Source organism: Oryctolagus cuniculus, chromosome 5 (assembly GCF_051225735.1).
Source record: "Oryctolagus cuniculus isolate XC-2025 breed Fujian yellow rabbit chromosome 5, ASM5122573v1, whole genome shotgun sequence".
Taxonomy (NCBI): Eukaryota; Metazoa; Chordata; class Mammalia; order Lagomorpha; family Leporidae; genus Oryctolagus; species Oryctolagus cuniculus.
This window is the reverse complement of record NC_142871.1, coordinates 127,971,984-127,983,920: the sequence shown is the minus strand read 5'-3', so window position 1 is coordinate 127,983,920 and position 11,937 is coordinate 127,971,984. Positions and strand designations below refer to the sequence as shown.

General features: G+C 47.3%; 1 protein-coding gene across 4 annotated transcripts in view; it reads right to left on the bottom strand.

The window, feature by feature from the left end:
- Nucleotides 1–11,937, bottom strand: part of USP49 (ubiquitin specific peptidase 49) — a 107,756-nt gene that overhangs the window by 7,018 nt on the left and 88,801 nt on the right. For 2 of the 4 annotated variants that reach the window (XM_008262745.5, XM_008262740.5), the window contains exons 3-6: nucleotides 8,458–9,838; nucleotides 6,777–6,981; nucleotides 1,239–1,347; nucleotides 466–671 (exon numbers count right to left, since the gene is read on the bottom strand). In XM_008262745.5, coding sequence (XP_008260967.1) covers nucleotides 466–671; nucleotides 1,239–1,347; nucleotides 6,777–6,981; nucleotides 8,458–9,810 — 1,873 coding nt within the window. In that variant the 5' untranslated portion in view covers nucleotides 9,811–9,838. 4 annotated transcript variants of the gene reach the window in all.

Below are 11,937 nucleotides of genomic sequence, written 5' to 3'. Positions count from 1 at the left end.
CACGGTAAGTGCTCATTCAATGTCCTCAGCTTCGTTGTGAGCTAAAGCTAATGAGACTCATACAGTATCCCAGTGGGGTTACTTTGGTACTACTGTTTCTGCATGACCAAAAAGGAAAGGGTCCTGCAGAAGCAGCACAACGGTCACAATAGTAATACCACCGATAACCAATACTGTTGCCTTTACTACAACACCCTCCGACCATTGCTTTAGCAAGGGTTATGTCCTGGGGACTGTTCAAAGCACTTTTACACATGTCACTTCCTTTTAATTCTTAGAACAGCCTTGTTACTTAATGAAATATTCAAAATTTGAATATAATTTTCTTAATTCTTTCCACTGGGTTTTAACGTATGTACTTTTCCCCTAGGTGACCTGTGGGATGGAAATAAAAGGAAAGCAATGAAATGTGGATAAACCAACCCTTTTCCGTGTCCCCCACCCCACAGAGTAAAGCGCACGCACCTCCCTCTGTGTTGTAGCAATAGGCTGTGTAGTGTCCTGAGCCAAACCCTTTCCCGTGATGCATGACCACTGCGGAGAGATCATAGGCAAAGGTCTCTTTGTCAAGAGAGGAGAGCATGTCCCTGCAGCAGTAAGGTTCCATGGTTAATACCTGGTCAAAGACGACATGGACCCCAATCTTCTCTCGATGGTTACGGCCAGACCACCTGGAACACCAACATACAATCCTTACTGGTAAAAACTGGCATGTGTGGTCACAGGCAGACAGATGAGACAAGGAACTGATAACACCCAACTTTCCAGCTTTGGTTTCCCCATCAATTAAAGGTGGTAATCAAGGCCCACATATAATTACTTTCCTGTTCCATGGAGAACTCTGAACCAAGAAATTCCTAAACAAGCAACTTGGGCAACCATTTTCTGGTGTTTTTTCTGTGCTGTTTTTTGTTGATTGTTTTATATTTCACTATGAAGATGAAGCCACAAAAGCCCAAGTGAGGCTAGAAAATGTTTAAGCACAGATGCCAGGTGCCAGCTAGACAACTGAACAGGGCCACAAGAACTGAGGTCCAGTTCGCTGGCCCCAACACCAGCTGGCCTTACTGAGGCGAACCATTTCATCTCCAAGGAAAGTGCAAGGTTTCAAGGGAATAGGCTTCTGCGAAACCCCTCCCTCTTCCCCAACACCCGTGGAGACGTTCGCCCTCCCCAAAGCGCTGCAAGCCACTATTCCCACAGCTCCCAGCCCTCTGGGAGCGCCAGAGCAAGCTCACCTGAATCTTTTAAGGTGCAGCCGGAGGACCTGAGGTAGTCTGTAGATCATTAACTGCTTTCTAGCTTCACTCAGAACCAGGGGTTTTGGATTGGATTTTCGTCGTTTGCCTGTAAGGTTTGGGAAGGTGTAAGACACAGGTTGTGAGAAGTCTTGTTCTTTCCTAGCTATGGGATAGACAGTGGCTTGTCACTCAACATGCATTCACCTTTTCTCTCAAAATTGGGGCCTCAGTTTTGTTTGGGGCAGCATTGGGATTTTCGGTGAGGCTGTATTTCTCAGCTTCACACACCCGCATGGGATGGCCATGGTAGTTCTGGCTAAGGTGAAAGGAGTGACAGTGTGGCACTCAGGATGGCTGCTTAAAGAAGGCTGACTCAGTGTGAGGTGTATCCCTTTGGCCTTTCCACTGTAACTGCTGGAATTCCTCTTGGGTCGTGAGGTGACCCTGTGGATAGACACCTTGCACTGGTTCAGTCGAGTGCAAAGACAGAAGAGCTTAGGTTCCTGATGACCAGACATCTTTTATATAACAGAACAATAAAAGCTATGTCTCATTTAAAAAAAATGTTTATACTTATTTATTACTTTCACCAACTTGAAAGCCGAACAACAGGGCAGGTGAAAATTATCTTCCATCTGCTGGTTCATTCTCCAAATACACACAACAGCAGGGCTGGGTCAGATCAAAGAGGAGCCTGGAACTCCATTCAGGTCTCCCATGTGGGTGGCAGGGGCCCAAACACCTGAGCCATCATCTGCTGCCTCCTAGGCTGCATTAGAAAATATCTCATTTTAAGTCACTGTTATTTGGGTGTTATTTGGTTACAAGCAATGAAACCTGACCTTGATACCTCTGCTTTCAAGTTTTTGCCCTCATCAACTTCCAGAATTGTTCGATGGGTCTAGGATGATATACTGCTGATATCATGGATTTATTAATGGGATATAAATGGACAGTCACTATAGCCTATGCAAATAGAGTAGAGGCATAATTAGGATTCTGTGCCATTAGATATGGACTTATAAGTTACCATGCATAATAATATAACCTTATAAAACTTATTTTCACTAGATAGACCTAATTCTATTTTTTTTTTTTTTTTTTTTTTTTTTGACAGGCAGAGTGGACAGTGAGAGAGAGAGACAGAGAGAGAAAGGTCTTCCTTTTTGCCGTTGGTTCAGCCTCCAATGGCCGCCGCTGCAGCCGGCGCACCGCGCTGATCCTGGCAGGAGCCAGGAGCCAGGTGCTTTTCCTGGTCTCCCATGGGGTGCAGGGCCCAAGCACCTGGGCCATCCTCCACTGCACTCCCTGGCCATAGCAGAGAGCTGGCCTGGAAGAGGGGCAACCGGGACAGAATCCGGCGCCCCAACCGGGACTCGAACCCGGTGTGCCGGCGCCGCAAGGTGGAGGATTAGCCTATTGAGCCACGGCGCCGGCTCGATAGACCTAATTCTATTACCAGCTCACAGCTAGTTATATGTTAATGGAAGTTATTCAGAACTGACCCTCAGTTTTATCACCAGTAAAATGGGGAATAATGCATTTATTTTAGGATTGAGAAATAAAATAAAGGAGCCAGTGTTGTGGTGAGCAGGTTAAGCCACTGTCCAGGATGCTGGCATCCCATATCAGAGCACTGGTTCAAGTCTTGGCTGCTCTCCATTTGGATCCAGCTCACTGCTAATGCACCTGGAAAAGCAGTGGAAGATGGCCCAGGTACTTGGGCCCCTGGCACCCACATGGGAGATCTGGATAGCGTCCCAGGCTTCTGACTTTGAGTGAACCAGCAGATGCCAGATATCTCTATCTTGTGCTCTCTCTGTGTCACTCTGTCTTTCAAGTAATTAAAAAATTAATCTTTAAAAGCAAAGATAAAAAGGAGAACATTACTAAAGGACAGAGTAAACAGGTTCTGTAAAACATATTCATTTATTTATTTACTTAAAAGGCAGAGTTACAGAGAGAAAGGGAGAGACAGAGAGAAAATCTTCTATTTGCTGATTCACTCCCCAAATAACTACAACAGCCAGGGTTGGGCCAGGCCAAAGCTAGGAGCCCAGAATTCTACCCAGGTTTCCTGTGTGGGTGGCAGGGGCCCAAGCATTTGGGCGTCTTCTGCTGCCATCCCAGGCACATTAGCAGAGAGCTGGATGGGAAATAAATAGACAGGACGTGAACCGGTGCTCTGATATGGGAAGCCAGTGTCACGAGCATCACTAAGCACTGGCTTAACCTGCTGCGCTACAATGCCAGCCCCTGCATGATTTAACTAGTGGACTCTAATTTTGTTTCTACAGCTACTAAATTGTGGGGGAAATGCATTTCTAAATTCGAGCAAATAAATAATGGAAATATTTCTCTTAATTTCTATCAGAAGCCTTCTATCTAGTTCATTTACTGATGACTGCTCTGTTATTACATTAAACTAGTAAATGGGTGGAAATATAAAATTAGTGGTTCACAGTGGTGCCCGCTAATTGTCCCTGACCGTCAACACCGTGGCCCCAGTGTCTGAAGCGCTTGGCATCTGACTGCAAGTCCTGTCTGTACCACTTGTGAAAGGAGCAAATCACTGCAGATGACAGCGCAGAGCTTTCCGCGATAACAAGACGGGGGGCGCTGCTTCTCATCATCACTGCATCAGAATGAGGGTACCCCAGGACTGCAGGGCTGTAGTCACGAGACGTGGGGGCATGCACAGAAAGAATTCAGACGGGCCTGGCCATCTTTTCATTCCTATTCAAGATTTTTGAAAATTATGGTAGCTGTCCGAGAAGCCTGGCAGTGACTGCCACCCTCAGCAGAGGGAGTATGTGAGCTAAGATGAAGACCAGATAGGAGCTGGCTTTGTTTCCGTAAAATGAAATTCACAAAGAAAGAGAAATTACTGATCCAAATGAGATTGATCAGTTCTGTCTCCATTTGATTAAGCTGGCCACACAGACAGGCAGAAGACTGACAATTCTGAAACTTCACAAGCAACAGATCAATGCATCTCAGCCCCTCACTACAGCCTTCCTTCCCTGCTATTAGGTGCACCTGCCTAAAGGAATCCTGATACACTGGTACATCTGGCAACCAGAAAAACAATCCTTTCTTATAAAAACACTTCTCGCCTAATCTATCATATCTAAGAATGGCGGAATTAAAGCTGTTAATATTCTTTTGTCTCATACAAGGAAGAAGCTTTATGAGTTACTATTAAAACAAAACAAAACAAAACACAGGCACTGCTCTAATAAAACAATTTAACTCATCTGGCTCTGTACCTTAAAATGGGATAAGACAGATGGAGAGATTTCAAATTTTCTTGCTTAATTTATTTTCATTTTATTTGAAAGGCAGAGACACACAGAGATCTTCCATCTGCTGGTTCAATTCCCAAATGCCTGCAACAGTTAGGGCTGACAACTCCATCCGGGTCTCCCACATGGGTAGCAAGGGATCTGAGTCCTTGAGCTTGCTGCCTCTCAGGGTGTGTGCATCAGCAGGAAATTGTATTGGAAGCAGAGGAGGGACTCACCCAGGCATTCATCTAGGATGTGAGTGTCCCAAATGACATCCTGACCACTGTGCCAAGGCCTGTCCTAATTTTATTTTAAAATGGCAAAATGCAGGCTGGTGCTGTAGCATAGCAGGTAAAGCCACCGCCTGCAGTGCTGGCATCCCATACGGGAACTGGTTCAAGTCTTGGCTGCTCCACTTCCAATCCAGCTCTCTGCTATGGCCTGGAAAAGCAGTGGAAGATGGCCCAAGTCCTTGGGCCCCTGCACCTGTGTGGGAGGCTGGAAGAAACTCCTTACTCCTGGCTTCAGATCTGCACAGCTCTGGCCATTGTGGCCATCTGGGGAGTGAACCAGCAGATGGAAGACCTCTTTCTCTCTCTCTCTGCCTCTGTCTCTCTGTAACTCTTTCAAATAAATAAATAAAAAGCTTAATAAGATAAAACAGCCAAATGCTATTAAATATGACTTGATTTTTGTCCTGATTTTTCAGAGAACATGTTTCCTATAATTTACTATTTTAAAAATTCATGAGCAAAATATGAGAAGAGTTATTATAATTTTTAAAATTTGTAGCCCAAATTTTTATAGCTGTAAATTGATTTCAAGGTCTCTGCATAATTTGTATGTTTTTTTAAAAAAAGATTTATTTATTTGAAAGACAGTGACAGAAAGAGGGAGATTATGTATATATAATGGCCACAACAGCAGGGACTAGACCAGATTTCCCATATGGATGGATCCAAAGGACCTGGGCCATCTTCTGCTGCTTTCCCTGGCACATTAGCAGGGAACTGGATTGGAAGTGGAATAGCCAGGACTTGAACCGGCACCCAAATGGGATGCTAAGGTCAAAGGCTTTACCTGCTGTGCCACAATGCTGGATCCTGCAAATTTTTATACACCATAAAAACTAGACAGGAGCTTCTACGTATTTGCTCTGCCTTTTCTCCGTGCACACTGGGTTAGAAAAAGCATTGATTGATGTTAGTATGGTCAGGGAGAAGGGCCCTGCACATGATGCCCATGTAACCATATGAAAAGCGTTCCACTTTAAAATGAAAGCTGTTAGAAAGAATTCCCTTATGACCCTTTTTGAAATGTGAACACTTCAGATATATGAAAAAGGGGGAAATGCAGAACACATCCCTGAAGCTGTCACTGAGAAATGTACCTTAAGACTTGTGCTTTTGTAAGAAAACTTTTGCCAACTTTAGCATGACTTCCGGCAAACTAAACAGTCTCCTAAGTCAGTCTAAAAGCCTGCTTTTCTGACAGTACAGTCCTCAAACACGCTGTGTCACCTGAATTTAGACAAACGTCAGGCTCTACCTTCATGAATTTAAGCAGTACCCCTGTAGCACTATGTAGCTAAGTATTAACATTCTCAGAGTTGCAATTTCAGGAGCCACAGCTTCAAATGCCTCTCAAGAAAACAACTTTGACCCCTCCATCAGGAGGGGTCAAAGAAGGTCCAAGACATAGGCCTTTGTTTTCTTTCCTAATAAATGAATAAAATCATTACGCTTGTTTTTCAAAAAACGAGAGAATAAGATGTTGGTTAAAAGATGCTTTAGAGGCCAGTATTGTGGCATGGTGGGTTAAGTCACTGCCTACAACGCTGGCATCCCATATTGGCATCCACTGGCATCTTGGCTGCTCCTCTTCCAATACAGCTCCCTGATAATGGCCTGGGAAAGCAGCAACAGATTAGCCCAAGTACTTGGATCCCTGTATCCATGTGGGAGACCCGGATGAAGCTGCTGGCTCCTGGCTTCAGCCTGGTCCAGCCCTGGCAGTTGCAGGCATTTGGGGAATGAAGCAAAACAGAAGATTCTCTCTCTCTCTCTCTCTTTCCTTCTCTCTATAACTCCACCTTTCAAATAAAGAAATCGATCTTTTTAAAAAATAAAAAATGCTTTAGAGCCATTCAATCCGTGTTACTTTGGCAAGGGGCAAAAGAAGCATTTTGAACTGATACTCCAGTTGCACACCCCCACGTCCCACCCCCACCTCTCCACATAGCACTCACTGTTACACTGGTCACAAGCGTAGATTCTCCCTTCCAGGGCCTCTGTCTCTGTAAACTTGGCCAGCATCTCAGTGAGCAGGCACTCCGTCTGATTCAAAGGGACAAATCCCTTTTCTATGCAGTGATAGCGTTCTGGAAATTCCAGGGACAGATCCCAAAAGGGCTCAATGGTATTGGACTTGTAATTGCATGATACACAAGTGACCTAGAGTGAAGAGATTGATTTACAGGTTATAGACCGTCTGTGCTTCCCACATACATTTTTGCTGGCTTTATACAAGACACATAGCTTTATAGAAACTAAGGGTATAATTTTAAAAATTGTAATATTAGAATAAACATAATTTTAATAAAAGAATTAGAACACATGGCTTCCGGTACACCTTTCTAACTACGTGATGCTGGCTGGAAATGAGGAACCACACAGCACAGAGATTACACCTCCCTTTCTTCTCTCTCAAAGCATGCTCTGCCATTCAGTGCTTCAGTAGGACAGACTGCATGCTACCGCGGAAGCAGAGATGGAGAATTTGCAGGTCCCTGTCTGCTTCTGTCATCTCTGCATTCTGCCTCTTGGCTCTGTCCTTTCACACTGCCCAGCCTGCCTCTCTCTACGCCCTTGTTTCTTGCAGTCTCCACACTGTGGACACAATACACAGCCTCAAAGTACTATGATTCTCTCCACTCTAACCTTCCCTGGAGCATGTTTCTTTCTAAGGGAAGGGTATGCAGAGGTAGTGTTGATAAATATTGCCCTTTCTATGCTGAAAAAAACAAAAGCCTCAATAAACTCTCTTCCCATTCCACTCAACATTATTTCAACTCCAGTACCACAGTACAGAGGTTTTACACGAATTTCTAAGTTGCCTACCTCCCCCACTTTTAGAAACATTTACTTGAGAGGCAGAGAAAGAAACAGGCAGGCACTCCCATCTGCTGATTCACTTCCCAAATGCCCGGAACAACCAGAGCCGCAGCCAGGCACTGGGAACTCAACCGGGATCCCCGGCATGGTGGACAGGAACCCAATTACTTGAGCCATCACTGTTGCCTCCCAGGGTCCACAAAAGCAAGAAACTGGAATAAAGAGCCAGAGACCAGTACTGAACCAAGGTTTTCTGACTTAGGGCACTGGCATCTTAACCACTAGCCTAGCAGTCTAAAAATTCTTTTTCTGCATCTTTACACAAGATCTTACCTATGAATCTTTGCTTAGGTCTCTATATGGCTAAAGATCCAGGAAATGAAAAAGTAAAGCAGCAGGAAGGAGGCTTGCTTGGGTCTCTGGCATGCTCCCAGCCACCTCCCTTCCTTGCGTTTACAGAAGCAAGAATGCTATTTCAAACTACTGTGGAAACAGGATTACAGGTAAGCTCTACTCAGTTTCCTAACACGGATGAAAGGATGGCAGGCCAACAACGAGCACTCAATCATATACACCTGTTAATGGTTAGTCATTCACTGATAATAGAGCAGTATGGCCAGTTAAACCAAAAATTTGGCAGGAAAGAAACAACCCAAAAGTTCACCAACAAGGCCATCAGCGAGAAGCACAGTGGCTACCCTCAGTCGGCAGCATCACAGCCAACGCTGCCTATGCTGATTAGCCCAACACTCCGGGAGAGGACACACAATCCTCCCTCTGGCCGCAGTTTTGTGGATGGGGTGGGCACAGACCTACCTGACTGAGCAGCTGCCCGTGAAATATAGTGTTCACCACCTTTAAGACCTGTTTGGTGAGCTTCCTCTGGGAGAAGGGGATGAGGATGCGGCGTGCGGCGCCCTCTGACTCCAGCTCCTGCTGCACTTTGTGCAGCAGCTCGCAGAGAAATTCCTGCGCATCCTGCTGGTCGTAGCCGCGGAAGGCGGGGATCAGGCTCCACACCGAGTGAAGCATGGCGAAGGGCGACACCAGGGCCCACTTCCCCGACCACATGACTCGGAAGAGGGTGTGCAGCTCGTGGCAGAGGGAGATGTGCTTTGAGCTGGGCTCCTTGTTCTGGATGAGCTCCAGGCTCCGGCTGATGGAGGCCCCGCCGTTCCAGCAGAGGCCCTCCCGCTCGCACGCCTCGGCCCTGTGGCTGCGCGCCGACAGCTCAGTGGCCGAGCCGCCGACGGGCTTGCCCGAGAGCTGAGCCCTCCCGTTGGTGGCTTGGGGAAACAGGTGCTCGGTTGTGGAAGGGTCGAGGTTCAGGAAACATTCTCGGAACTTCTGGAGGTGGCTGAGCACCTGGAGGATGGAGTTCATGTAGCAGGTGTTGCCCAGGTTGCGCAGGCCCGTGACGCCCGGGGCCACCGCCGGCTGGCGGCGCGGCTTGAGCGCGGCGGCGGCGGCGGCGGGCGCTCGGCGTGAGGTAGGCAGGCCGGCGGGGCCGGCGGCGGCGCGGGGCGCGTGCAGGAGCAGGCGCGCGCTCTTGCGCGGAGGGGCGCTGGCCAGCTCCTCCAGCAGCCGCCGCTTCACCTCGCGCCGCCGCTGCCGCGCCGCCTCCTTCTTGCGCTCCAGCGCCTCCTCCCGCCGCCGCTGCTCCAGCTTCGCCCGGCCCCGGGAGCTCTTCTCGAACCACAGCCGCAGGGTTTTGGCCAGCAAGCGCTGGCGCCGGTACCACAGAGCCGTGAGCATCTGCGGCTGTCCCTGAGGAGCGCGCTGCGGCGGGACCACGTCCTCGCCCGCAGCCATGGACCGCAGCGTCCGCCCGCGCCTCACCGGCGGGTCCTGCTCCTGGCCGCGCACGGCCAGCAGGGAGCTTGTCAGCAGCTTCAGGTCCCCCTCCGGGTTATCGTTGAGCACGTAGTCCTCGCACAGGTAACAGAACACGTACAGGTCCCGGACTTCCATGGCCAGCGGGTGTCCAGTCTCCTCGAAGTGTTTCCGGGCGTGGTCTTCGATGTAGCGGCCGCAGGCCACGTGGGAGCACTTGAGGCAAGCCCACACGGACTCGGTGGTGGCGCACTCCAGGCAGCGCCACTTCTGAGGGTTCAGGATCGAGTGGTCCTGGGCGAGCCGTAACCGTCCTACATGTTTGCATCTATCCATGTCTCAGAGAAGTTGCCACGCTCTTAACCTGGCATGATAAAGTCCCCAAGAAGGAAAAAGAAAAAGAAAATGAAAATACTTTCAGCAAAAATAGTTTCTTAGAAGAAGGCTTGCCACTGGCATTTCACTGTGACTCTTAGTTTTCAATTCGAGATTGGTACTTTTGAAAGTTCCTTTGAGAGTTATGGTATTTCAAGTGCCAACAGGAGAGATGAAGGGCCTCAAATAAAAAAGGCAATATTAGGTGGAGTTCAATGCACTCAAAGCAGAGATAACAAGATAAAGATAAGCAAAAGCCTTGCTTTATAGAACAGAGTATCATTTTAATGATACTTGGCTAAGGGGGGGGGGGTTGGGGGTGTGTGTGGCTGTGAGCCTCCATTTAAATAACATTTAATGTGTCTTTTTGCAAAGAACAATTAAATCTTGTAGAAAGGACTTTTTTTTAACTTTTAATGAAAAATTAAGCAAGTAAGGAAGGAGACATTTTATTTAAGACAAAAAGGGCAGTGACACTGGTATTAAAGTCTTTAACTACTGAGGAAAAAGAAAGCAACAAATCTTCTATATGAACTATGTGAAAATGCTTTTTAAAAGTGTTCAGGCAGGCCGGCACCGTGGCTCACCGGGGGTTCTAGTCCCAGTTGGGGCACCAGGTACTAGTCCCGGTCGCTCCTCTTCTAGTCCAGCTCTCTGCTGTGGCCCGGGAGGGCATCAGAGGATGGCCCAAGTGCTTGAGTCCCTGCACCCGCATGGGAGACCCTGCTTCTGGCTTCGGATCGGTGAAGTGCCGGCCATAGCGGCCATTAGGGGAGTGAACCAACAGAAGGAAGACCTTTCTCTCTGTCTCTTTCACTGTCTATAACTCCGTCAAATAAAAAAAAAATAGTGTTCAGGGGCTAGTGTCATGTCCACTTGTGATGTGACATCCCATGTCAGAGTGCTGGTTCTAGTCCTGCTTTCTGCTAATGTGCCTAGGAAAGCAGTGGAAGATGACCCAAGTGCTTGGTTCCTGCCATCCACTTGGGAGACCATCATAGAATTCTTGGATCCTGGCTTCAGCCTGGCCCAGTCCTGGCTATTGCAGCTTTTAGGGGAAGGAACTAGCAGATGGAAGATCTCTCTGTCCATCTGTCTCCCTCCCTTTTCACTCCATTTCTTTGTCACTCTGCCATTCAAATAAATAAATAAATAAATAAACCAACATTGGTATATAGTGAGCTTTTTTTTTTCTTTACATTTCTTCTTTGGTATTTGTCAGAAAACCCATGGATAGAATCCTAGGGGACAATTTCTCCAAGGGAAATAAGCCAGATGACTGATTTTTTTTTTTAGAAAGATTCATTTATTTATTTATTTGAAAGGCAGAATGACAGAGAGATGAAGAGAAAGGGGGAGAGGAAAGGAGGGAGAGAGAGAGAGAGAAAGATGTTCTGTCTGTTGGTTCATTCCCCAAATGGCTGCAACAGCCAGGTCTGGGCCGCACTGAAGCCATGAGCCAGGAACTCCATCTGGATCTCCCATTTGGGTGGCAGGGGCTGTCTTTAGCAGGAAGCTGGATTGAAAGTAGAGTAGCAGGTACTCACACTGGCACTCCAATATATGGGATCACAGGATGCCAGTATTACAGGCAGTGGCTTAAACTGCTGTAGCACAATGCTGGCCCCCAGATGACTATTTTATTTTTTAAAAAAATTTTATTTATTTATTTGAAAGGCAGAGTTACAGAGAGATACAGATAGAGAGACAGACAGACAGATGGAGAGACAGAGATCATCCATCTATTGGTTCACTCCCCAAATGGCTGCAACAGCCGGGGTTAGGCCTAGCCAAAGCCAAGAGCCAGGAGCTTCATCCAGGTTTCTCAGATGGGTGGCAGGGACCCAAGCACTTCTTCCACTGCTCTCCCAGACACATTAGCAGTGAGCTGAATTGGAAGTAGAGCAGCTGGGACTCAAACCAGCACCCATATGGAGTGTTAGCATTGTAGGTGGAAGCTTAACAAACTACACCACAACGCTGGCCCCACAGATGACTATTTTAAAAGACAGCTTTTTATTCTTTGGAACCCTGACCACTTTTTCCCCCCTTCAATACCAGGATTTAAAATCCCATAAAGATAGTTCC